The 26,701-nt window shown below is 43.9% G+C and overlaps 3 protein-coding genes across 3 annotated transcripts in view; 2 read left to right on the plus strand and 1 right to left on the minus strand.

The window, feature by feature from the left end:
* The window catches only part of mau2 (MAU2 sister chromatid cohesion factor), a 46,472-nt gene extending 41,126 nt beyond the window's left edge, over positions 1–5,346 (minus strand). The window contains exons 1-2 of the mRNA XM_069923236.1: positions 4,999–5,346; positions 940–957 (exon numbers count right to left, since the gene is read on the minus strand). Coding sequence (XP_069779337.1) covers positions 940–957; positions 4,999–5,322 — 342 coding nt within the window. The 5' untranslated portion in view covers positions 5,323–5,346. The remainder of the gene's footprint in view (positions 1–939; positions 958–4,998) is intronic.
* Positions 5,347–7,664: 2,318 nt separating this feature from the next.
* Positions 7,665–18,835, plus strand: ndufa13 (NADH:ubiquinone oxidoreductase subunit A13). The gene is made up of 5 exons (XM_069928625.1): positions 7,665–7,797; positions 11,730–11,808; positions 16,678–16,749; positions 17,725–17,794; positions 18,615–18,835. The coding sequence occupies exons 1-5, from the start codon at positions 7,704–7,706 to the stop codon at positions 18,732–18,734; spliced, it is 435 nt and encodes a 144-aa protein (XP_069784726.1). The 5' UTR covers positions 7,665–7,703; the 3' UTR covers positions 18,735–18,835.
* A 4,042-nt stretch (positions 18,836–22,877) lies between these two features.
* uqcr11 (ubiquinol-cytochrome c reductase, complex III subunit XI) lies at positions 22,878–25,774 on the plus strand. The gene is made up of 3 exons (XM_069928627.1): positions 22,878–22,987; positions 23,801–23,937; positions 25,486–25,774. Exons 1-2 carry the CDS (start codon positions 22,938–22,940, stop codon positions 23,916–23,918), a joined length of 168 nt encoding a protein of 55 aa, XP_069784728.1. The 5' UTR covers positions 22,878–22,937; the 3' UTR covers positions 23,919–23,937; positions 25,486–25,774.
* The last annotated feature ends 927 nt before the right edge of the window (positions 25,775–26,701 follow it).

A 26,701-nucleotide genomic window follows, 5' to 3' on the forward strand; every position in this document is an offset into this window, starting at 1 on the left:
CTATACTGAGCTTGGGGCAAGGGCTGCAAGATTCACTCCAATATGTTTACAGCAAAGAAGCATAAATTGGATTACAAAGTGAACCAAAAGGACTACAGAATGAAGGGGGTAAAAATGAAAGGCTGCAGCCACCATGGTTGAAGTATAAACACGATGTTGGAGACACTCAGGAGGTCAAGCAGTGTACTTTACATAGCAAAGATAGATACATAACCAACATTTTGGGCTTCAGCCCTTCATCAAAATATGAAAAAGATGTAGGCAGGTACCATACCAACATTTTGGGCTTCAGCCCTTCATCAAGATATGAGCAAAAGGTAGGCAGGTTCCATACCCAAATTTTCAGGCATTAGCCCTTCATCAAGGTATGAGCAAAATGTAGCCAGGTGCCATAATCAAGGTTTCAAATTGAGCCCTTCATTTACATATGAGCAGACTGTAGGCAGGTGCCTGAATCCAGGTGCATGCCTACATTTTGTTCAAACCTTAATGAAAGGCTCAAGCCCAAAATGTTATGCATCTTTATCTTTGCTACATAAACTGTTTGCTACACTGTTTGACCTGCTGAGTTTATCCAGCATTATGGTTTTACAATAAGAATGAATGATATTTTACTTAAAAAATGTTACAGAGCAAATTATGGAGTCACCTTTCTGTCTGCCTTTTGGACATGGATTCAAATGGCTTAATTTATCATTGAATTCTCATTTTCATTTTACATTGTTCTTCAGGCCAGTGCTTAGACTCCAGAACCACTTCTGCTGAATCCAAGCAATGAGATGCAATGCACTAATTTGCTTGATCTGGGTATAATCATTCTTGATTGCAAGAAAAAAATGATTAGCAAGAATTAAAATGAGAAAAGCAACACTTCTTCAGCAAGACCACCGCTAAGCCACCAGCTACTCACTTTACCTTTGTTTAGAATAAAAAGGATACTTGTTGGGATATTAACCACTGAAAGAGAAGAAAAAATTTTTTTTTAATTAGTCACATTGGTGATATTGCAAATCAGTAAAATCTACCCTGTGACATAACAACTTGGCATGCTCACACAAGGGATTCTTTATTGCAAAATTTCTTTATATCCATTTCTTTTTCCATCAAAGGAAACTTCACTGTCCAATATCTTCATTAATTGAGCAGCACCAGTTTGATGCAGCCTAATCATTATTTCCTCATTATCATAATAGCTCCTGTCAACCGTACTCTTTTGAATCTGCTACTTAAACTTCAAACTCCCCTCCGATCTTGCAATCTTTAACACAGAAATGCTGGAAGAACCAAAACATCAGTTATATACCTTTACCTAGCATGGACACTGCCAAGTTCTTCTAGCACTTAATGCATTTGAACTATAATCACAGTATCTGTAGACTTTAGTGTTTCATTTCAACCAGTGAATGTGCTGCAAGTTCAGAGATGAGGGACGAACTGCTTTACCCAGAGGGTAGTGAATCAGTGGAATTCGTGGCCTATTGAAGTAGTGGAGACAAACTCAGTAAATACACAGTATTTAAGACAAGGTTGGATAGATTTCTACATGGTATGGGAATTAAGGGAAATGGAGAAAAGGCAGGGAGGTGACAATGAACCTATCACATTGTCACATGATCACAGTGAATGGCGGAGCAGGCTCAACAGGCCAGATAGCCAACTCCTGCCCCTATTTCTTCTGTTTCAATCTTTCACACTTGTTTGGATCCATCTGCCATTTTATGACTGCTGTTACAAATCCTGCTGCTTCCTCTGACAGCCTTCCTCAGAATCCACTTTTTTTTTAATGGTTGAGAAGCGATGGGAGTCAGACATTGGTGTTGTAATATCAGAAAGATGATGTATGGATTGTTGTTCAGATAGTATGACATCAATTATAAATGCAAGATATGGATTGGTTCAGTGTAACTTCCTACACCAATTATACTGTATATTACGCCACAGAAGATGCACAGGTCAAAATCTAAATATTGGAGATGTGTTTTAGATGTGGGATTGAAACATGAACTTGGTCGTGTGTGAAGGTGAATCCTTTTTGGCAAGATATTGCTGAAACATTGACAAGGATAACGGGGGTGGCATTCCCAGGCAACCCGCAGCTTTTTTTGGCGGGTAATTTTATTGAAATAAGTAATAAATTCTTAATTTATTTTGTCAAAATAGCTTTAGGAGTAGCTAAGAAGTGTATTGTAACTATCAGTACTTTGTCCAACTTTCCTTTACTCAGAGCACAATGGACTGAAGAGATGATAGTTGTATACCTATGGAGAAAACTACAATCTTAAAAAAAAACCAAGTATGATATATTTGTCAAGATATGGCAGCCTTATTTGGATCATATAGGGGCCCAATTATAATGCTAACAACAGATGTTGTTACAATACAAGCAGATGTGACTTCCCCACATAGATCTTTTATAGATTTTATGGATTGTGCAAGTATGAGCTTGGACGAGGTATGGTTTTATATTTTGTAGGGGGAGGGGAGAGGGGTTTTTCTTTGTAGGAAATAATATAATATAGTGATATTGAAAATTTCTAAAAAATGAAATATTTGAAAAAATCCATAAGGTGCTTCACTGAATATTTTAATAAACTCCAAGTAGCCAATATCTCCTCCTCAAAAAATCAACTGAGAGACGTGACCTTCCCACACAAAGCTCTGCTATCTCTAATAGGTGTAAGCTTTTTCAGATGAGAGTGGACCCTGACTCCAAAAATCTTCTCCAGTAATTTCCCTACCATGGAGGCAAGGGTCATCAGTCTATAATTTCAAGTTGGTCTTCTTTAACAAAGGAATAATTGTTGTTTACTCTAAGTAGACCCCATAATTATATACATCTCAATTAAATCTTCCCTCAGCCTCTTCTGTTCCAAAAAGATAAGTAATCAAATAACCATAGCAAGGATATGGGCCCTTTTTGTTTGTGACAAACTATTATTCTGTCTTGGCCTATTGACCCACAACCTGGACCATAGTGCGCCCCCCCCCCCCCCCCCCCCACAAAGCCCTGCCATCTATCCAAATTTCTCTTAAATGTCAAAATCAAACCCATATCCACCATTTCAGCTGGCAGCTCATTCCACATTCTCACCACCCTCTGAATGAAGAAGTTCCCTTTAAACATTCCTCCTTTCACCTTAACCCACGTTGTCTGGTTCATATCTCATCTACCCTCAGTGGAAAAAGCCTGGCTACATTTACTCTGTCTATCCCCTCATAATATTAAATAACTCTATCAAATCTCCCCTCATTCTTCTATGCTCCAGGGAATAAAGTCATAATCTGTTTAACCTTCCCCTGTAACTCAGTTCCTGAAGTCCAGGCAAGATCTAGTAAATCTTCTCTGCACTCTATCTTATTGATAATCTTTCCTGGAGTTACGTGACCAAAACTGGACACACAACACTCCAAATATGGCCTCATCACAACTTTACCATAACATCCCAACTCCTATACTCAAAACTTTGATTTATGAAGACCAACATGCCAAAATCACTTTTAAAATCAACTATCTACCTGTGATGCCACTTTCCAGGAATTATGCATCTGTATTCCCAGATCCCTCTGTTCTACTGCATTCCTCAGTTCCCATACTGTTTTCCATGTCCTACCTTGATTTGTCTTCCTGAAATGCAACACCTCACTCTTGTCTGCATTAAATTCCATCCTCCATTTAACAGGCCATTTTTCCAGTTGGCCCATATCTCAATCCTCGTGTCATCTGCAAATGTATCCAATCTTTCCTCATCGGTAAAATTTTCCAGTCCCAACCACACTTGTATAAATTGCCTCTGCACTCTCTCTAGAAATTGTATCTTGTAATATGATGACTAAAACTGTATGCAATTCTCAAGCTGTGGTTTAATTGGTGCTGCACATTGTTCTAGCATACTGCTCTTATGGGTTTGGTTAATAATAGATAACATCTTGAATGCTTGCTTTTTAAACATAAACTGTATACTTGTCCTCTAAACTTTAATTATCTGTGCACATAAACCCCAAGGCATCCCTGTTCCTCCACACCTCTAAATCTCATTTTATTGCAAATTCTCTTCTTATAGCCCATTAATGTTTAGGAGATGGGAGGACACCAGAGCACTCAGCAGAAACCCACAGACATGAAAACTCTACAGAGAGCACCCATACTCAGCAACACTAATGGCAACACCACTGTGCTACTCATAAATGCAAGTTTTGCATTTATTTTTCATTTCCCATGTTCTGCTCTGCCCACCTTGATTTCTCTTTTTTTAAACAAGTTAAAAATCACAATCTATTCCTGATATATTGAATTATAACTGGTCTCTTCTTCACGTGACTATGGAGAATAGTCATAGATGGTACTAATGGATGTGGGTTTGCACAATGGACAGAGTTCTCCACTATGCAGTTATAATTTATGCCTGCTCTAAATGCAGATGGAAAACAGCTCACTAATGTTATAACAAACATAAACACAAAATATCTGAAACATTTTTACACATTCAATAGCAGAAACATAAACAGAGATAATGCTGAAGGTAAACTATCAAAATAGTCAATAAATTATTGCAATATGTTGATTAATATAACCCCTCAATCAATGCTGCCCCATGATCATTTAACTCACTGCTGTTTACACAATATTTCATTTTTTTGACAAAATAGCAACATTCTGATAAGTAAAACTTTGCCTGTGAGAGATATTAACATTCAACAAGATCCACAAAAAGTGAAACTTTCCTCAATAACACCACTACATTGAACAAGGGCAAAATGCCCTACATAGCTCAATTTTTGAGTACTCTTTCGTCAAAGGTTTCCTGTTGTGTGTAGGACAGTGACAAGGTCCCTGATCGAAACGGGGGGGGGGGGGGGGGGGGTCGAGCGAGGAGCAGAGAGGACCAGGTTAAGGAAGAGGACACCAGGTATCGGCGATGGGTAGGGGCAGGGGGCGGGCACTTTTCTTGCTCATCCTCAACTCCCATGTCCGATTGCGATGCGCTGTCCGCTGCTCACCGCCTTCTCCAAGTGCGAGCGAGCCTGATCCGTGTTCTTGGTGTGGTGGTACAGAACGCTGCCGAGTTGCAGGTGGGTGCGGGCCTCGATGCGCTGCGACGGCTTGAACTGGAAGATGGCCTGCAGACAGTGCACGCAGAGCTTGATCTTGGGCGGACTGGCCGTGCGGAAGTTCTCGGCGAAGCCCAGCAAGGCCAGGTACCAGGCGTCCGTGTACTGAGACGGCTGCTGAGGAGGTTGGGGCTGCGGCTGCGCCTGGGGTTGTTGCTGCTGAGGGCCGCTAGCGCCAACCGCCGCCATCTTACCCGCATCCGCGACAAACATCGCGAGAAGTTGGACCCGGCCCGAGAGCTGGGGGTGCGGCCTGGGGAAGCCGTGACGTCATGAGGAAGCGGTGGAGTGGGGAGCAGTCTGTTGTGGGCACGTTGGCTGCTGCTGCAGAGACGGGGGCGAGAAGACCAGGATCGTTGGAGCTGTGTGCAACGGATTAAATAGTTTGAAGGTGTGCAAAATGAAATTTGCACCTTGGCCGAAATATGAGAACGTTCTCCTTTGGTGCTCAGGGAGAGCTGGGGTTCCACGTTCAAGTTTATTGTCATCTGATTGTGCAAGTCCAACCCGACAAAACAGCTTCGGTGTACAAAAATGCAGATACACATCCAGACATAATACATACCGACAAACGAAGCATGCAGTTAAAAACAAACAATGCTCAATGTACTTTTTGTAGCATCCCTTGATGAAGGACTGAAGCCCGAAACGTTGGTAATGTAAATGTTAGAATCTCGGAGGGTTTGTTTGAGCAGTTCATTCAGTGGTTCAGAAGTCTTGCTGTCTGCGAGAAGAAGCTGTTTCTCAGCTCAGTTTCTCGTCCAAACATAATGAAGGCAGCAAGCAAGGAAGACCTCGGAATGTATTGTAAGCAAGAGTAAAATCACATGCGGAATGCAATGTAGAATGTTGCCCCCTTTATTTAAGGAAGGATATTACAGTAATTGTCTTAAAGGTGCAGCCTCAACACCTTCGTTCCTGGAGAAGGGAGCTGTTATACAAGGCTTAAACGATAGGAAGTCAACGAATGAAAGCTGTTCTCCTTAAGAGTGATAAAATTCTGAGGTTGTTTCCAAGAAGCTGAGAACTGGGAAGGAGGGGCTGACTGTCGGAACACGGGGAAGGTCACTTTGAAATTCTCTATCTGGGCAGGGGTGGTCAACCTTTTAATTCATAAATACAGAACATTTCGGTCCACGAGTCCGTACCGGCGGTGTAGGTTAATTAGGCGGACGCCAAATCATATAACTGTACTTAATATTTTGGCAAATAAAATCAGAACAACCAGCTTTAATGAGTGGTGAAGCAGTCCCAAGGGGTTCATATATCTACTCCTGTTTATTTCCTAATCTGACTGAAGGAATGACATGATAGGTATTCTCTGTCGTCACAGATTTTGATGGAGGGGACACTGATTCAAACTGATATGTAAAAACTCTCTGGAGAACCAACAGATATTTCAACAAGTAAGATAGTAGAAAAGTACAGAAGTGCATTATATAGAGAGAGCAGTTGGTACTGAGAGAAAACAACAATTTAGCGGTTTATTCAGGAGTCTAATTACAGTGTGATTATATTTAGTGGTTGCATGATCTCACACTTGAGAATCTACTTCCTGACAAGATGGGGTTGGAGAGAGTGTGGTGCCCTGGGATGAGTGTTTAATACATTTGCTGCTTTACCAAGGCGGCAGGAGTTTGATGGAAGGGAAGGGATATGTGTGATGGTCTGAGCCATGTTCACGATCCTCTTGTAACCTTAATGAAGGATTCAAGCCCGAAACGTTGCTGAAATATCTTTATCTTTGCTACATAAAGTATACTGTTACACCTGCTGAGTTTCTCCAGCATTGTGTTTTTACTTCACATTCCCCTGCAGTTTCTTGTGGTCTTGGGCGGAGCAGTTGCCGTCCAACGTAGTGATGCACACTGACAGGATACTTTCAATGGTGCATTAGTAGAACTTAACGGATGCAGGTGACATGCGAAATTTTCTCAGGCTTCAGCGGAAAGAGAGGACAGGTGCACTTTTTTGTGCATTGCATCGACGTGGTTGGACCAGGACAGGTCACTGGAGATGTTTACCCCAAGGAACTTAAAGCTGTCTACTCTCCCCTCCTCAGTAACATTGATGCAGAGGTTCAATCATTCTCTAGAAATTTATAACCGGGTCTTGCTGAAATTGAGGGAGAGGCTATTGTCCTTGTACAAAGCGACAAGTTATTCCATCTCCCTTCACAGAGTTAAAGCAGGATTTCAAAATGAAATTGGACTGACACTTCACTGAAGATACCGTTCACAGCGATGGATTTTTGTACATATTGTATATATTGTTATTGATATGGTTCACGGTGAAGTAATAAATAAAAAATTATAGAAGGGACCAATGATTGTTCCACTTGAATTTTTTTTACACTCAACGTAATGTCACACAAAGAGCAATTATTTGTTTATTCACCAAAACAGTAGGATTGTCAAAGAAACTAATTCCAAATAAATGACAATGAACCCATGAAGTGAAATGAAGTTTAGCCCAACTCCGAGATGCAGTTCATGCCAATCACCTGATTGACGGTCCGGAGGCAATCGATCAGCTTAGAGAGGCGGGACTTCCGCTCTGCCAAGCTTGGCCGGAAGTAGTATTCAACCGAGAAAATGGTGCATGTCAAGGTGAAGCAGGACCTACCTCCTCCGGGTGGCTACGGTCCGGTGGATTATAAGCGGAACATTCCGCGCAGGGGGCCCTCAGGTAGGACGGGGGAGGGTGTTGTCTGGAAGTCGGGAGCTCTGGGAGGGGAAGACTGGGGAACTGTTGAAGGGGAGTCGGGAGTTCGGGGGGAGTCTGGAGCTGGGGGGAGCAGAGAAACCAGCAGTTCGGGGGGAGTCTGGAGCTGGGGGGAGCAGAGGAACCAGCAGTTCGGGGGGGGGGGAGGTGTTGGGGAAGCCTGGAGCTCGGGAGGGGGAGCTTGGAGCTGGTGGTGGGGGGGGTGTTGTTGGGGAAGTCTGGAACTCGGGGGGGGGGGGAAGCCTGCAGCTCGGGGAGAGGGGGGAAGCCTGCAGCTCGGGGAGAGGGGGGGGAAAGCCTGCAGCTCGGGGAGAGGGGGGAAAGCCTGCAACTTGGGGAGGGTTGGTGGGGGGGAAGCCTGGAGCTCCGGGAGGGGTGGTGTTGGTGGTGGGGGGGGGGAGCCTGGAGCTCCGGGAGGGGTGGTGGTGGCGGGGGGAGGAGCCTGCAGCTCGGGGAGAGGGGGGTGTTGGGGAAGCCTGGAGCTCCGGGAGGGTTGGTGGGGGGGGGGAAGCCTGGAGCTCCGGGAGGGTTGGTGGGGGGGTGGGGAAAGCCTGGAGCTCCGGGAGGGGTGGTGGGGGGGGGGAAGCCTGGAGCTCCGGGAGGGGTGGTGGTGGCGGGGGGAGGAGCCTGCAGCTCGGGGAGAGGTGGGTGTTGGGGAAGCCTGGAGCTCCAGGAGGGGTGGTGGGGGGGTGGGAGCCTGGAGCTCGGGGAGGGGTGGTGGGGCGGGAGAGCTTGGAGCTGGGGGGGGTGTGTTTTTGGGGAAGCCTGGAGCTCGAGGGGGGTGGTGGTGTTGGGGAAGCCTTGAACTTGGGGGGGGGGTTGATGTTGGGGAAGCCTGGAGCTGGGGGGGGGGGGATGTTGGGGGAAGCCTAGAGCTTGGGGGGTTGGGCACCTCCTGATTCCACTTTCAGGTGGCCAAAATACTCCAATGTAAAGCCGCATCATATTCTACCCCTACGTGGCTGTCGGTTGGCTACAAAGTGGAGAACCCAGCCAGGAGGAGCACTTACTTAACCCTCTTCCCGTTGGTATGATCTCCGGCTCTGAGAATCTCTCGTTGCACCTGAAAGCAGTAGTAGGACTACGGCCACAGTCCACAGGAGCTGGTGTTCGCTCGAATGCCGGCACGTTCAGGTGGCAGAAAATGCCGGTGCATTATCTGCATCTGAGCACCTGAAAGCGGATTAAAGTAGGGCTTTCCAAACGTTTTAGTTCATAGAACCCTTTTGGGAGCACTTGGAAATCACAGATCCCCAATTGTCAATTACAGTTTAAAAGATCTGATTATTATGATCTGATTATTATGATTGCCTTATTATACACAAGTATAATAAGGAAATAAATAAACTCACCATTCTCTAATTTACATTTAATGGATGAATGGAATTGCTTCTTGTCCTCACAGATCTTAATGTTGGCCACAATGTTAGATGTATCCTTATGTCATGGCACCTCAGTACTTCAGATGAATGATCCTGTCTTCTAGTTTGTTTTTTAATCCAACGATCCATGATTCTTAATACAGTAAGGCAAGCATGGAATATCTTTCAGTTTAAATTTTAAAATAAGGCCAACCTCACACCAGAAGAAATCAGAGCCTTATTTGTGGTAAATGATGCACAGGTCGGTTGTCTGCGCTGCTCATTACGCCATTTTATTTTCTTAGGTCTGGTGGAGGCAAATGTTTGCAGCCATTGCATAAACACAGTGATTTAGAGGTTTTAAAAAAAAAAGTAATTTAAAGAAAAACCGGTTGAATGGTAGATAGTATTACTACCTGCCATTTCTTCCACAGAACCCCTATGGTTTTCCATGGAACTCCTGGGTTCCACGGAACCCAGTTTGGGAAACGTTGTTCTAAAGCATTCCCCCAAGTAGAGGAAAGCTAAGACTTGGAATACACTCGGGAAATATTTCCTTTTTGCTTATATATTGAAGAAGGGATCAGGCCTGAAATGTCAGTAATGCACTATATCTTTACCTCCGATTGACACTGAGTTCCTAGTGTGTTTTTACTGCAATCACAGCACCTGCCATCTTCCATGTTTCACTTCTCACCCATGCCAGCCAGGTTGCTAACCTGAACTAATCCCATTGGCCTGCTCATGGCCAATGCTTGTTATCATGCCTGTCTCTGCATGTCCCAGAAACGTACTTGTGAATCTTTTTGACACCATGTTTATTTAAGCATTTCCTTCCTGCATTAAGGGGACCAGAATTTCACACCTTTTTCCAGTTGAAACCTCACCAACGTCCTGTAGAACTGGAACTTGATGTCTCCACTCTCGTTGTCGGTGCCCAGTCTGAATGACAAACCCCTTCATCACCCTTTTTCCTGTGTCATCCCTTTGAGGGAACTCTGGTCTCACAGCTCTGGATCTCTGTTCTTCAAGACTTTCCAGAGCTCTGCAATTTTCTGTGCAAGTACTGGCCTGTAGGGTGTACAAGAAGACCATCCCTAAAGATGCCCTGAGGCAGAGAAGACTGTGGATTGAGTGCTGGAACATGGCATTTATAGGGGTGGATACCACAGGTCAGCATGAATGTGGTGGGCAGAGCAGTCTGCTTCAAAGCTGCATGACTCCGCCACATTGATTTAGAAATTTATCATCATTCTAAGTTTCAATTCTGGTGCTCCCTTCCCAAGAGTACAATCAGAGCCACCTGTTCCAACCAGTGACATTTGGCTCTGTGTGATTATAGAAAATAACACTGCAACATTCCCACAGTTTTTGCTCTTGAATCTTAGCTGTAAGGCATCCAAGTTGTCCTGAGATGACATCATGCCATCTGATTTGTGAACTGTTCTCGCCAGCATCGCTCAGATGGTGAATGTGGGGCATTCTGGAAATATTTAGAATTGTTAGTTTTGTGCCTGGGAGTGATGATTTTCTGTGATGACTGCACATAGAGTACTCATTCCCCCCCCCCCCCCCAACAGTTTTTGATTAGCATTGTTTCTGTTGCTGTAGACTCCCAAACATCTCTCCAACAAGGGTCCTGCTCCACTCACATGACCAAGAATCTCAAGCCGCCTCCAGTAGCTTTACCAAACCAAATTTGACATTGAACCACATACGATGAGACTGGAGGGTTTAAGGCTTGTCATCATAGTGAATTTATGAAAGGAATCCCAGATTTGAGATCAAAGAATCCAGATCACTCAGGTCATGTCTGCCACTAGTGAGGTGATATAAATGAGAGGAAGATGCTTTAGGTTGAGAGTTTAGTTCTGAGTTCTCCAGAGAGTCATAAGGCTAGAAGAGATTACAGAATGAGGGAGAGGTTGGGACAGGGAGGTATTTGAAATCCAGGGTGATTTTCTTTTAAATCAAGGCGTTTCCTAAAAACAAACACATTAGATCAGTGAGCCAAGGGTTTTGGGAGCTTGGGGTGAATGTAGTTTACAGAGGATGCATGTTACCATGTTTGAAGGACAAGCAGAAATGAGTTCTTCCAAATATTCAAGTTTTTTTTGTGTTTCAATCTGCATGACCTGTTGCATGTGTTTTACTGGGCAAATCATCCAGAATCCAGGAATTCATCAAGAGCATGAGAGTTCACATCTCATGACAGCTGTTTGAGTAAATATGTATGGTTTTAAACAGCGGGGATCAGAAATAATATTTTCAAAACTATCAGAAAGTTGGACAGGCAGTACTGAATGTCTCTTTTGACACATTGGAACTGCGTGCCTGTCTCCCATCCTGCACCAAGTCTGAAGAAGCCTCAGGGCCTCAGTTTTACCACCACTCTCAGGACAGTAACCCAGGGAAATGCCCAAATCTGAAGCAGCGCACTGATTTAAGGGGAGGAAATGGTTTGATTCACCCTTATGCTGACCTTATAATGTATTATTCGTGAGGTGCTGACACCATATTTGTTTGTATTTGTAGGTTACAGCATGTTTGGGATTGGAATTGGGATTTTAATCTTTGGCTACTGGAGGCTCTTCAAGTGGAACAGAGAACGACGGTATGTCTCCTCCCAAACCACCCCTCTAAAACTCTATTTACCTTATTCACGTCCCGCAGTTCAGTTAAAGACAGTTGCAGGTTTCATCTTTACACATTAAATCTTGCCACACCCCTGTTTTCAAGAGTGCTTTGTGGAAGGAATGGCTTGCTCCTGAAGCATCGATGATTAGGGAATGCCTAGGGGGGAGGGGGGCGGGGTTGATATTTTGGTCTTTGCAGACTAGCCACTGTTTTGGATATTTCAGAAGAGAAAGATTTGAAGGTGAAATGGTTTTACAGGTTAGTGGGATTACAATTATTAGCACATTCAAAGAGATTATTTTTGCATGACTAAGAGCTGGAAAACTCCTCTGAATCTACACCTTTCTCCGGAAATTCATTCTTTCTGGAAATGTGTTGTTGGACTGTCCATTGGAGCAGAGGTGAGAAGTACCTTCAGTCAGAGGGTGGTGAATCTCTGGAATTCATTGCCATTGGTTGTGGAGACCAAGTAATTGGGTATATTTTAAGGGTGACTGAAGGTTATGGGGACAAGGTAGGAAAATGAGAGGAAAAATACATCATCCATGATTTGAATGGCAGAGCTGACTCAATGGGCTGAATTCCGCTCCTGTCTCCTGACCATTCTTTGAGCTCCATCTTCAGTCACCGTCATTGTGATGTGAAACATCAAAGTTTGTGATTGTAGTAAAAACATGGAAATGCTGGAGGAACTTGGCAGGTCTCGCAGCATCCATAGGAGGTAAAGATATATTCCAGACATTTTGGACTCGGGCCTTTCCTCAAGGTATGAGTGGAAAAAACTTCACTGGAGGGAGTCACGTGATGGAGTAGTGGCTGGTCGTGTGGAACCAGCCCTCTTCAGAGAAAAGAAAAAAAAGTTTGAAAAAACAGAGCTCAATAAACATAAAATACTGGAAGAGAAAGATAAAGTTACAGAGAAGAGACAAAAGATGGCTCCCAAAAGAGAAAAAGTAAGAATAACAGAGAAAAGGGAAGAAGGAAAATCACTGGAGAAGAAAGAAGAAGGCCTTACCTGCACGTCGGAGCAGAGAGCCACCGTGGAGAGGAGTGGCCAAACTCTGATGTTGGAAAGTCCCCAGAGGAGCTGGGGAAAGTCCTCCCGACCAGCAGACTTCAAAAATGGCTCTCAGAGCCAAGAAGAGATGCACAACTGCGCAAGTAAAAGAAAAGGTTAATGCCGGCAGGAGGGGGACTCGGCTGAGGAGTGGCCAGCTGAGAGATGCCCAGTATCGGGGCGTTCGGCTGGGGGAAGCAAACAAAAAAGAAGAGTGGTGAGAAAGAGAATGAAGGGTGGGGTGGATGAGCTGTAACGGGGCAACCAGCAGGGGGACGACTGGCAGCGGGTCGACCCGCAGGGGGAGGCCCGGCAGCGGGTCGACCCGCAGGGGGAGGCCCGGCAGCGGGTCGACCCGCAGGGGGAGGCCCGGCAGCGGGTCGACCCGCAGGGGGAGGCCGGCAGCGGGTCGACCCGCAGGGGGAGGCCCGGCAAGGATACAGAAGCAACTCACCAGATAAGGATGAAGATACACGGATACAGAGAAGAAGACGACACAGACATAGATGCAGACACAGAAGAAGAGGAGGAAGAAGACCAAGAATTTCAAAGGAAAGAAGAAGGTAAAATAGAAGGACAAAATTTAGATAAAGCCATTTTTGAAGAACAAATGGGGTCATTAAAAGAATGGCTATCATTAGAATTTAGTTCAATCAAAAGAAAAATGAAAAGATCTGAAGACAAAATGCAAAGCTTAGAGTTGGTCATGACTGAAACAAGGAAAAGAGTAGAAAATGAGGAGGAACGAGAAGCTCCTGCAGAAATGGAGATAAATGATTCAAGAGGGAAGTTGGAAGAGCGAAAAAAAAATAGAAAGACCAGATTTATTGTTACAAAAAATTGACGTATTGGAAAACTACAGTAGGCGAAACAACATAAAAATATTGGGCCTGAAAGAAGGCAAAGAAGGGTTGGATATGAAGGAATTTATAAAAGGATGGATCCTGAATGTGTTGGGAACGACAGATTCACAAGAAGAAATAGAAATCGAAAGGGCGCATAGAGCACTAGTACCGAAACCGCTACCACATCAAAAACTGAGATCCATATTGCTAAAACTTCTAAGATATATGACAAGAGAGAACATACTGGAGCAGGCAAGAAAGAAGGTTAGAGAAGACAGTAAGCTGTTGGAATATAAAGGACAAAACATTTTTTTTCCTGGACATAAGCTTCGAACTTTTAAAGAAGAGGAAGGAATTCAACACGGCGAAAACAATCTTATGGAAGAAAGGTTATAACTTTATATTAAGACATCCAGCAATACTCAAAGTATTTATTCCTGGGGAACAGAATAGACTGTTTTCGGACCCAAAGAAAGCCCAAGAATTTGCTGAACATTTGAAAGACAGGAGGAGGAGGAGTGACAAGAAGGAAGACCGGCAAGAAAATATACAAAAATATGTAAAAATATAAAGTAAAGATAATGTATATTTAAAGATGGATAAGAGAAGAGGGGGCTGGGGTAGGAGAATAATGGTCACTGCAAAATCGGTTGATGCTGGCGAGTAATTTCGTAAACCGAATGGAAAGGGGAGTTGTGGTTGCCAACAAGGGGCAATCCAAGGAGGGGAGGTTCATTTGGGGTTAAAGGGTTATTGCTTATGGGGATTGTTGGGGTATTTCATGTCTTAAGTGCATTGTCATATATTGAGATTAAAAAGGAAAACTTAAAAAACAGTAATGGAAAAAAAGGGGATGGAGGTGGTGAAGAGATGGAAAAGAAGTGAATGTAAAGATCCAAGATGGCCACATTGGACTATATGACTATTAACATTAATGGAATATATAACCAAGTTTAAGTGTATCCCATTGGAAAAAAAAATCACATATAATTTAAAAGACAAAGTTACAATGTTTGAAAAAACCTGGGAACCATATATGGAACATAACAGAAAGAGCAGGCCTCGGATCACCACCACCTAAAATGATAAGAAGATAAACACGACCAGATTTAATCTGTATAAGTAGATGATACGTCTTTTTTGTTTGTATTCCTTTTGTATAAAGATATTGTTTTGTTGTATTTTATATGTTCAACATTTACTGTTTTTGGAGGGGGTGGGAAGGGGGAAAAAAACAAGAGAAAATGTCACTGTGAATATTTAAAGAGGGATAAATAAAGAATTACAAAAAAAGCACTTTACTTATACCGTGAGGAAGGGCTCAGACCAGAAATGTCGGTGATGTATATTGACCTCCGATGGATGCTGCGATACAGCCCGAGTTCCTCCAGCATTTTCGTATCAGTGCCCTCTGGTGGAGATCAGAAGGAAAACTACTTATTCAAGATTCCTGTAGTCATGTAATAATACAGAACATGTAATATTACACAAAATTTCCTTCTGCTTCCCATAAGGAAGACAGAGTCCCCAGCATTATTGCCTGGTATCTTTTTACGGTAAGAGCAAAAGAGAGTCCCTTCAGAATAACTGAGTGTTCCAGCACTCCCACAGCCTCTGCAGCCACATAGTCTCCTATCCGATCCATCGGCACACTGAGCTCCAGATCCAAAACTTCCAACACAATGAGAAAAATTCACCCAAGGTCTTTTGGGACCCCCATCTTGCCCTCACCACCTTCTCAAATCTTGGTTCCAAAAACTGGTTCACATGCACCAGTCTCCTGCAGCCCGGGCGGGTCCTCCAACCGCAAGTCACCCGTGTGGGTCCCTCAGCCACTGAGCCCCTCACTGGCACCGTCCTGTAGGGTCATCTCTGCTTCTCCATGTGGAAGGGGGCACAGAATGTTCTCCCCGTATCTGGTTCCCTGCACCAGTCCGCTGCTGCCCCTGTGTTTGGTACCCCTTGTGGACTCTGTCGAGCACAGGCATCTTGAGCGCAGACTTTGTGGTTGATGGATTTTACTTTATAACACCTGTTCGGAGCTGCCATGTGATGTTTGGATCCATGGTGGAGGTCAGAACAAAAACTTGTACAGTCATGATCAGCACAATTTGAATTAAGGGAAGGCCATTTGGCCCTTTGCAGTCTCCACCCTTCATCAGGATTCACTTCCGGCTCCACTCTGCAGGAGTTTCCTTGGTGTGCTCCTGTTCCTCCCACATTCCACAGGGAAGTTTGTGAGTTGTGTATGGATGGGGAAAATGAGGAAATGGGCTTGCTCTTTTGGAAGTTGGTGGGCCACACAGACTCCTGGATAATTTTAAGATTTTCCTGCACTATTCACAACTCTTTGTTCCCTGAATACTCCATAAAACTTTTAAATCAATGACTGAGACGCCACAGTTCTGAGGGAGAGAATTCCGAAGATTAACCATTTGTCTCAATCCAAGGTGGCTGAGTTACTCTGACCCCAATTTGAGGCTAGTTTGCTGAAGGAGACAACCATGGTGTTGAGCCTTTGTAAAATTACTCTGCCCATCTGTGAATATAGGTGTTCATTGCAAGTCTAGCCTTTCGGAAAAGAGAACAAAGTTGTAACTATCCTCCCAAAGTCATCTCACTGGAACCCAACTCAATCTCAGTAATTTACTGGTGCACTCAATCCCTCTGGTAATGTTGGCCATTTAACTTTTGTTATTGCCATTTGCAACGTTCAGGGGCAAGGATGTGCACAAGGTCCCTTTAAACATCAACATCTCTCAATCTATGTCTTTTTTAAAACATTCCTTTCCACATGCTACTCACTTGCTCCCCTCTTTGCTCGTAATTGCCTCGTGTATCATCCTGACCTGCCAGACGCTTGAACCATTACTACATTGACCTTTTATTACAGGCTTACAGTTTCGTGTGATTTTATTTCTTCCCCACCCCCACCCCCCCCCAGACGCCTCCAAATTGAAGACCTGGAAGCCCGTATTGCGATGATGCCATTGCTTCAGGCTGAGCAGGACAGGCGGTAAGTCAGAGAGGGGTCTGCTGGAAATAGAATGGAGAAGCAACCTGCCACAAAATACAGGTAGTCCCCAACTTACGACCGTAATGGGGGCCAAAGGATCGGTCATATCTTGGAATGGACGCAAGTCAGAATTTCCCCTGCGAGCATGGATTACCAAGATCTTAAAGCTAACTTTTTAAATCCAATGTTGTATTTGATAAACTGTAACAGGAATACAGGGCATGTAAGAGCCAAAATGTGTGTGTGTACTTTGTTAGTCGGCATCCTGGGGTCGAGAGGCTGGGCATGGCCACCATTTCAACAGTTTTAAAGGACAATAAGAAAATACGTGAGGCTATAAAAGGTTCTGCAAGTATGAAGAGCCATCTTGATTCCTGTGCGCATGAGCGGTGGGTTTGCGCATGTGTGAGAGTTAAGCGCCCTGATGATATTGAATTTGCGCCTTTAACTCTCCGCCCTCATGTGCCAACCGAACTCCAATGCGCGAACCCATCATGTATGCGCCAACCAAAGACTCGAGCATGCTCACAGAAATCAAGATGGCTCTTCCTACTTGCAGAGCCCTTTATAGCCTCACATATTTTCTCTTTGTCCATTAAAAGGGATAGGTTTTTCCTCTTGCCATCTTTCTAGCACCCCTACAGAACAGCAACTGTGCTCCAGGCACTATATTGCGCATAAGCATTTTTTAATTTGGTCGTATGTGTGGATGGATGTAAATTAAGTAGGTTGTAAGTTGGGGTGTGCCTGTAGTGCAAGTTAGTCTGCAGTCATATCTCAAAAGCAACCAAGCCATGTATATAAAGAAGTGTATTTACAGAAGTGTAGGATGTAAAAATGTTTAATTCAATAGTTATTCATACACTGCGCACAGGATGTGCAAGGGTCAGAGGGTACCCATGTAAATCCTGCGAGTAGGCCATTCAGTCCTCAAGCCTTCACTATCATTTATTCAGATCATGGCTTTTTTTTTAGGTTTCTACGTTTATTAAGAGAGAACCTTGAGGAGGAGGCAAAGATTATGAAGGATGTTCCAGGCTGGAAGGTAAACCAGACCCAGATCATGCTTTAGTTTCTCTTTGTAAAAAGAAATCCAGAGGAGTGCAGGTCCATAAACTCTGGTCAAAACTGACCCTAGTTGCTGCACCTGTCCATTAGCTCTGTGGATATAGTAAGGGGCTGGTGGGTCTCATCTCACCTCCCTCTGCACCCCCCCCCCCCCCTCACTGCTTGCATCAACAACAGTCCACTGAGGATGGGGAAAGCAGGTTGGGTATATAGGGAAATTTACATGACTTCTGTCCTGGTTCTTGCCCTGATTGGGGTTGGAGTGCATTTTGAAGGCAGTACAGCAATTGCACTTCGTCTTTCTGAGAGTGGAATGAAACAGTGAACAGATGCATCGGGGATCACGCACCCCTCTCAGCTCAGCAGCAGGCAGGCAGAACCTTTGGCCTGTTGTGCCACTCATTTGATAGATGGGAGAAACCAGGGCATTTCTCCATTGAGTAGCCTCGGCTATAGATGTGAGAACACTCTTGCTTCACAATCACCTCACACTGTCCCCTGTGGAACAGTGTTCCAGATTTTCCCTTTGGTCCAACTCCTGACCCTTTGCTCAAGGTTCCCTGATCAGGGGAAATGGTTTTGGTATGCTACCCTGGTGCCACATCAATCACAGCAATCAGATACAATCTCTGCTCTGATTTTAATACTTCAAGCACAGGGTTATTCTGAAGATGTGTTTGTTCAACGCCCCGCCCCACTTCCATAGTGAATTTGGTGAGGTGGGATCTTCACCGATTTTGGAAGGTTGGGGCTGCTGTTTGATTATTGAAGAGGTTTCACTGCATTTCCCATTGCAGGTTGGTGAGAGCGTTTACCACTCCAATCGCTGGATCAGGCCCCCAGTGGAGGAATTATTTAACCTTCGACCTCGAGAAGAGTTCCTCAGAGAGAAATATGGCTTCCAGATGTACGTGTGAGCACAATGCACAGCTGACTGCTCCAACAAGATCTGCCTCTTGCCTCTTGAAAATCCTCTTGATCCGTGTGGTATTGTTAATAAAATTTGTGATATACTTGAGGCTGAGATGTTCTTTTAAAGGACAGTTAAAATCTAAAGTAATGGTCACAGAACAGACAACTCTTCCTTTGGCAATGAGCATGCAATTTTTCATGTCCCTCTAGTGGACAACCTGGTTGTTGGTTTAAACTTGTTTGAAAGACCAATTAGAGAAGGTGATTCAAGATCTATAAAGTTATGAAGTTGTATAGGGAAGACAGGAGAAGAATGAGCTTTCACACAGGTGAAAACAAAACCAGTAGGCACAGAGTCAAGCAGTTAACAAATCCGACCTCCTGCCGGGCCTTTACTATTTAACCCCTGCTTGGTTTTACTATTGCCTCTGACCTTGCCCTCTCTGAGATGGAATGCTCTGTCTTAGGTAGAGGCCTCACCTTCATCCTTTGCCTCCACTCCAATGAGTTCTGCACATGCTCAAACTCTTCTTCCATGGTCTCCATGTGTACATCTTCAATCAGGATTTTCCACCCCTCACTGAGGACCCCTTCTGCCTTCAGCCTTCCTGCCTTTGGACACCCCATTCTGGGTTTTTACCTGATCTGGATCTTTTTATCTTCCACTGCTGTTGACACATCAACTGCTTGTCTTAACCACTCCTTCCCCCCCCCCCCCCACTTAATCAGATCTCAACCCCCCTCCGGAACACACAGCCCTTCTCTCTCTGTGCCAATCCTGTCTCTTCCTACCTACATTCACAATACCTCGCATGCCCTCCATCACCTTATCAACATCCAGTTCCCTCAAGTCAAGTGCCTCATTTTCACAATGGACATCCAATCTCCATTTCCCATATTAAAGGTTTCAAAGCCCTTTGTTTCTTTCTCAACAAAAGACCCAAGCAGTCTCCTCCTCTGGCTCACCCTCAATAACTTCTTTGGCTTATCCTACTTTCTCCAAGTCAAAGGGGTAGCCATGGTTACCTGGATGCATTGCAGCTATGCCTGCCTTTTTGTTGGCTGTGTGGAGCAATCCATGCAACAAGCTGATATAGGCAAGGCTTCTCAACTCTTCCTCCGTTCCATTGATGACTCCTTCGGTGCTGCCTCCTGCTCATCAACTTTATCCACTTTGCTGCGAACTTGCACCCTGACCTCAAATTCACCCTCCCCTTTCTCAATATTTGCCTCAATCTGAGGAGACAACCTAGTTACAGATATTTTCTACAAACCTTGTAACTCCCACAGCTATCTTGACTACACCTCAACACCGTCTCTTCTATGGATTCTATCCCTTTCTTTCAATTCCTCTCTCATCTGATTTCAGTATGATGTCTTCCGTTCCAGTTCATTCAAGATGTCTTCCTCTAGAAAAATGTGCCTTCCCCTCTCCTTCCATTAACTCAGCCCTCAACAACATCTATTTCCTGCACATCTGCCCTGGATTGTACACCCTGAGAAGCAAACAGGATTCCCTTTGTCCTCACCTACCAGCTTTCACATCCAACCTATCATCCTTTGCAATTCCTGCCAACTGCAACATGATCCCACCACTGGACTCATTTTCTCCTTCTCTCTCCTTTCTGCTTGGACCACTCACCCCTTTGGGAACAACATCCCTGGGAATTGCTTCTACTCCAGGACCAATCAGGTAACTGGCCAGGCAAGCTCGATGATGCATGACAGCAACATACTACTCACAGGCTAATTGGAATCCAATTTCCTTTGTTTAAAAACAAAAATAACCAAATCAAGTGATGGAGCTGATTGGCCAGGTTAATTCTTTTACTTTTAAAACTTTTAAATATTTCTATTAATTTGATAGAAATATTACATGTATATATTGTTTAGATATATAGCTTTTATAAAATGCAATACAGAATGAGTCATATATAAATTATATGTCATATAAAATTCTCAAAAAAAGTGAAAAATCCTTGAGAATTTCACCTCGTATTCTAATATTGAGATGTATATTGTGATTATCTAAATAGTCCAATCTGTTTGTAGAAACAGAACAAAAATAAGATGAAAGAAAAAAGAACCCTTACTAATCTAAACACTCCCACTAAACACGGTCACCAGCAAATAAATTGTAAAGAACATGTATTGGCTCTAGGACATCGGATAGAAACCCCCACCAGAGCATCCCTGCCTAAGTCATCAATTTGTGATAATAGTCCATGAATGGACTCTATATTTTGTCAAATTCAACCTTGATCTCTTTAACATTAGATCTAATTTTCTCCAAACTCAAGCAAGGCATTACATCCTGGAACCATTGCATACGAGTTGGTGCTATGCTGACGTCCCATCTTATCAAAATTAACCAGGCTAATTCAAGCAGTCTTGTTTCAATACTACTTTTTTTCCTGGAGTAAATATTACAGCCAGTGTTCTGAACCTGAACCGATTCTATTTCAACAGATGCTGTCTGACTGGAGTCCCATCTCTTTAATTCTGATTTTCAACAGCTGCAGTTTTTTTTACACTACCCAGTCTTCTTTTGCTGCCCATTCAACACCTTCACTTTTCTGAAGTCCAAAACAAGATGGTATAAGTAAATCATAACCCCTTCCTTTTTCATGTTATATTTTTGTTGTGTGTAGTTGGTTAAACTGTCCTTCAAACCAAACATCAACCTTATGGGCCTGCTGTCAGCATCCTCTTGGTGGACAGCATTAAGAGCAAAAAAAATGCTGGAGGAATTTAGTTGGTCTCGCAGTGTCCATAGGAATTAAAGATATATTATGTTTTGGGCCTGAGCCCTTCTTCAAGGTATGATTTTTTTTTAAAAAAGAGAGGCATCTGTATTGAAAGAGAAGAATTGGAGGGAGAGGTGCACAAGACCAACAGACAAAAGGTGTTAATTGGATATGATAAAAGGCCAGGAGAGAGGAAAGGTGAGAATTGATTTTGGCTCTGAGAAAGGAGACAGTGAAAATGGAAAAGAGAGAGACAGGCATCTAGAGGACAGGATCACAACATCTGCAGACTTTCACGTTTCACTCACTACTATTGAGAAACATGAAAGGTTTGATTCACATGGAGATTCAGGACAACCAGGTCAAGGGTGTACCCAATTTGGGTCTCATCCTGATAACCACCTTCATATGAACTTCAGACCAAGAGCTCAGTTGAACTTTGCCATCTATCCTTTGTGAAAAGGATTTTCCAGGCTAACACCTTTGACCACAAGTCCTTCAGGCAACCTGGAATGTCCTGCAAACACTGAGGGATGAGGACTCGATGGATACTGCGGGGTGGTTTCCTGAGCAGACTGTTCAGAACATCTGGCAGAAGGCTTAATTGCCAGTGCTCACAAGCATCAGAACTTGGCTTGGCTGTCAGATCCTTCCTGTATGTCTGGAACATCACCTACAATGCATGTTTCCCCCAAGATGACTGCAGTGGGGTGGAGAAGACACCAACCTCTTTGCAGAATGCAGACTCGTTAAGAGCACGTGGAGAAGGATGGAGGTATTCTTGTCACAGATTATCCCCAGCAGCAGTGTGACATGATCTATAGGCTGTTCCTGGGCAGGCACAGAGTCTGACATCCTGAACTGCTGGGAGATCATCAACTCAGTGAAAGATGTCCTTTGATCTGCCCAAAACCTGCTGGCCATTCAACACACCAAGATATCGGTGAGGGAATGGTGCTGACTGGCCCATTCCAGGCTGCGGGTGTACGAGATGAGGGACTCACTGTGGCTTGGGGCAGCTAACGCGAGGTATCTGAGAGGAAGGGCCACAGTCTAGATACCTCCAATACAGGGCATTTTGGGGCTGAGACCGTGGGGAAGTCCTTTGACCACCAGAAGGGGGGGAGGGATGACAAGGTGCCACAGTGGTGGCAAAATTGTAAATAAAGAACGTTTGGACCAACATTCAATGAGGGGAATATATGGACATGAATGTGAGACAATAGATTAACTATTTTGCAAATGATTTATTGTGAATGATCTACTTGTGGAAATAAAAACATCATATATCTTTAAATATGATATACGTAATCAGAAAACAATATGCCACAACCTAGTGGTTGACTCTCGGTGAAGTAATTCGAGTGTTTGGTCAGGCGTTGCCGAGGCTGCTCTGAGCTTGGGTCCTGACGCCATCTTGTTTGGGCAGCGGTCAGGGAAGGACGACAACCGACCGGCGGGATGTTGGAGCGACTTATTGGCCGGACTCCGATGCAGCTACTCAAAAACTGGTGAGGCCGGGAGCCGGGGTGGGGGTTCGGCGGGGGCAGCGCCGAAGGTCAAGGGTGGAGAGTTGCGGCGCTTCAGGCTCGGGAGTGAGCAGCGACGGTGGGTCGTCAACTCCTCTCCCCTTTCCCATCTCCCGCCTCGCCCCCTTCCCCCTCCACCCCAGCCTCGCCCCCCGCCTCTCCCCCCCCCCCCCTCTCCCCCCCCCCCCCCCCCTCTCCCCCCCCCCTCTCCCCCCCCGCCTCTCCCCCCCCGCCTCTCGCCCCCGGCCCCGGCCCCCGCCCCCTCCACCCCCTCCACCCCGGCCTCGCCCCCTTCCCCCGCATGACTCTCCCTTCCATCCTCACCCAATTATCAATGATGAGAAGCATCGATCATTGGAGATGTCCAGAGGTTTTTCCCAGGGTGTGAAATGGCTAATGTAAGGGGAAATTTCTTTAAGGTGCTTGGGAGTAAGAACAGGGGGATGTAAAAGGTAAGTTTTTCACTCAGAGTGGTGGGTGCATGGAATGTATGGCTGGCAACAGTGGTGGAATGGAATCTTAAGAGATGAATAAATAGGTACATGGCACTGAGATAAATGGAGGGCTATGCAGTTGAGAAATTCTAGGTAGTTGTTAGAGTAGGTTATTAGGTTTGTGGGCTAAAGGACATGTGTGGTGCAGTAGATTTCTGTATCGAATAAACGTTGGGGGAAATATGAATATTGATCTTTATAATCCATCTATAGTAGGAGCAGAATGTATAGTTGGACACTCATTGACAAAGACATGATATTATAAGCAAGGCTTCTGTATTTGACATAATTTCTTCTCTAGGATTCCAACGGTGACCACGTGGGGCATTGTGGCTGGGATAACTGTGATATATGCCACAGACTGGAAGGTAATAGTTGGTCACATCCCATACATAAAAGGAAAATTCAAGACTGATTGAAGGTCTCAACTGTTTAATGGTATGCCACTAATTTCTCATAATCATGTGTGTGTGTGATATATTTACCTCAACATATTAGCTTTGACTAAAATGAGAATGTCGCTCTGTCTAATGCGAGGGAAAATGAACTGCTATTATATTTATGGCATGAAGCAGAATGGTCAGTTTTTGGTGGTTCAAGTAGCCACTTGTCCTTTCCTGTACCTACACATCACACAGAGCCAAATTGAATTCTACTTTGAATCTGCATTTCATTATTTTCTGTGTTGAGGTGTAACATAAAAATCAAATTTTAAGTAGCCTATCTTCAAAGCATCAGGTGATTCTTTCTCCCATTACATTTCCCACTGCATTTGGATTTTTAGGGGCCTCAAAATTAATTCCTCACAAAAACAAATATATGTAAGAAAGAAAAGCATCGATAGCCTATTGAGTACCTCGCCACTGCTCCAACATTGTGCATGATTGTGACACAATTCCAAAGACCATTTTCCTGTGCCAACCCTATCTAATTCACTTAGTGTCCAAAAATCCATTAATGTTTGGTTTTGCACACACTTTAAGAAATAAACAGATGGTCCCCGACATGCGTCTGAGTTCTGTTTTGACTGACCGGTTGGATCTCAAAATCAAAGTAAGTCGGACATATGTTACTATGGCCGACACATTCTGAAACTGGAGCTGTGGCACTTCGTCCATGGCCCAGCCTGTCCAGCACTTGAAAGACCTGTTGACACCGACACCAGCATCTGCCCTGTGCTCACCTCCCCCACATCGATCACCAGGTCCGCCACTGCTTTCGTGTCCCGAAAATAGAACACATCCAGCGGCAGCAGAGTTTCGGCGCCCCTCCCGGCCTGTGGCTGCCGCCATGTTTGTCCGTCAAAATAAACTGCCCCTGGATCCTGGGACCTGATATGTAATTTTTATATTTACATATATTTTTATTTTTAAAAAAATTATACAGTGTTTATGATCTTAAGTCACATAGGTCATAAGTATGGGACCACCTGTAAATTAAAATGAAATCATATTCTACAGAGTATTTATTAAATTTGCAAAGCTCTGCAATATTAATTACCTACCTCTTCATGATTAATCTTAGTTTGGATATTATTTGGTAGGAATCTGAAGATTGTCAATCTTGGTACATGTTCATTAGAATTAAATGGTCAGTCCACTTTGTCTTCTTTCAGTTGACCTTGTTTTGTTAGATGGTTGGTGGATGTGGTTCAAGAAGCAAATTGTCTGTTTGTTCTCCTTGTCCTTCAGGCTCTCATCAGATCACTTCTAAACCATTTCTCTTTATTTGAGTTCTGTCCTGACTAATTTGTATTTTTTTAAACTTGCATTTTGTTTGGTGGTTGAAGCCAGGGGGATGTCACTGGAGTCGGTGAGACTAATGATGTGTGGCAGGCTTCATGAAATCAATCTTTTGTCTGTGCGATATTCATGAAGCCAAAAAGTCTCGTAAAATATGTGCTGACTCAAAATGTTGATCTGTCTTAGACTAGAGATACCAGTTGTACATTTGATACATTCCTTGAATTATTTTGTTTTTTTTTAGGATTTGAGGGAATAATCTGACCAAGTGATTCAACAACACCCACTGAGGCTGTCAAGAATTTTGCCAACTGACATTTCTGGTTTTGAACATTTAAAGCTGGATGGCAATGAGATCAAACATCTTTTGAGTTAAAAACATTACGTTTGAGGGTGATTTGTGTTAATGTCAAACAAATAGTATCTATGGGGGCATCTTCAGCCTGAACTACCCGGTTTATTCGGAACTTGGAGTTTTGCCTCAAAATATACCCTTTCAGCTTCTGAAATAAAATGTGAAATACAGCATTAAATTGGCAAATGTTGATATTTATAAATTCTTCCAATCTGTACACTCAAGAGCGATCTCACGATAGTAAGTACATTGGATTAATTGGGACTGTAATAAAGCAATGTTTATTTGACACATTATACCTTGCGCAGTGGAAAGGAATCATCTACAAGCATTGTAACAGGTTAACTCAACTCTGTTGTGGGGTTAATTCAGGAGCCTGATGGTTGCAGGGAAGACATTCTCTTTAAGCCTGTTGGCGTGTGCTTGTGCCTTCTCTTTGATCTGAGGTGGGGGAAAGAGAGGGTGTACGGAGTGTGATGGGTCTTCAGTGTGTGCCTGCCTTTTCTTGGCAGCGGGAGATATAGATGGTCCATGTAGGGGAGGGAGGTTTGTGATATTTTGAGCTGCATTCACCACCTCTAGCTTCCAATCTTTAACAACCAACTCCAATACCATGCTGTGATGCATCCAGCAAGTCTGCTTTTGATGGTGAACCTGTAGAAATTATTAAGGCACAGGCAGACATGCCAGATTTCCTTAGTGTTCTAAGAAAGTAGAGGTGTTGGTGCTTTCTTGACCTTTGTGACAACATGCTTGGCCCAGGTCAGGTCACTGGAGATGTTTATTCCTGATAACTTGAAAGCTGTCCACTCTTCACTTCAGTGCCATTGATGTGGAGAGGGGTGTGGACTTTGCTCCTGGAGTCATTGATCAACTCCTTCATCTGATTGCCATTGAGAAAGAGGTTGTTACCTTGACACCGTGCTACTGACTTTCAATCGCCTTCCTGTTTACCTCATCATTATTTGATACCTGACTGAGGTCTGTGTTGTTGCATTCCACTACATTCATTATAGTTCCTTTGGCACTAAATGGAAATTCTCCAAAGATTAATCTTTTGCAAAAAAAAACCTGCTTGTTTTCACAACTTAATATTTTGCAGGAT

This window comes from Narcine bancroftii, chromosome 3, assembly GCF_036971445.1.
Source record: "Narcine bancroftii isolate sNarBan1 chromosome 3, sNarBan1.hap1, whole genome shotgun sequence".
Lineage (NCBI taxonomy): Eukaryota > Metazoa > Chordata > Chondrichthyes > Torpediniformes > Narcinidae > Narcine > Narcine bancroftii.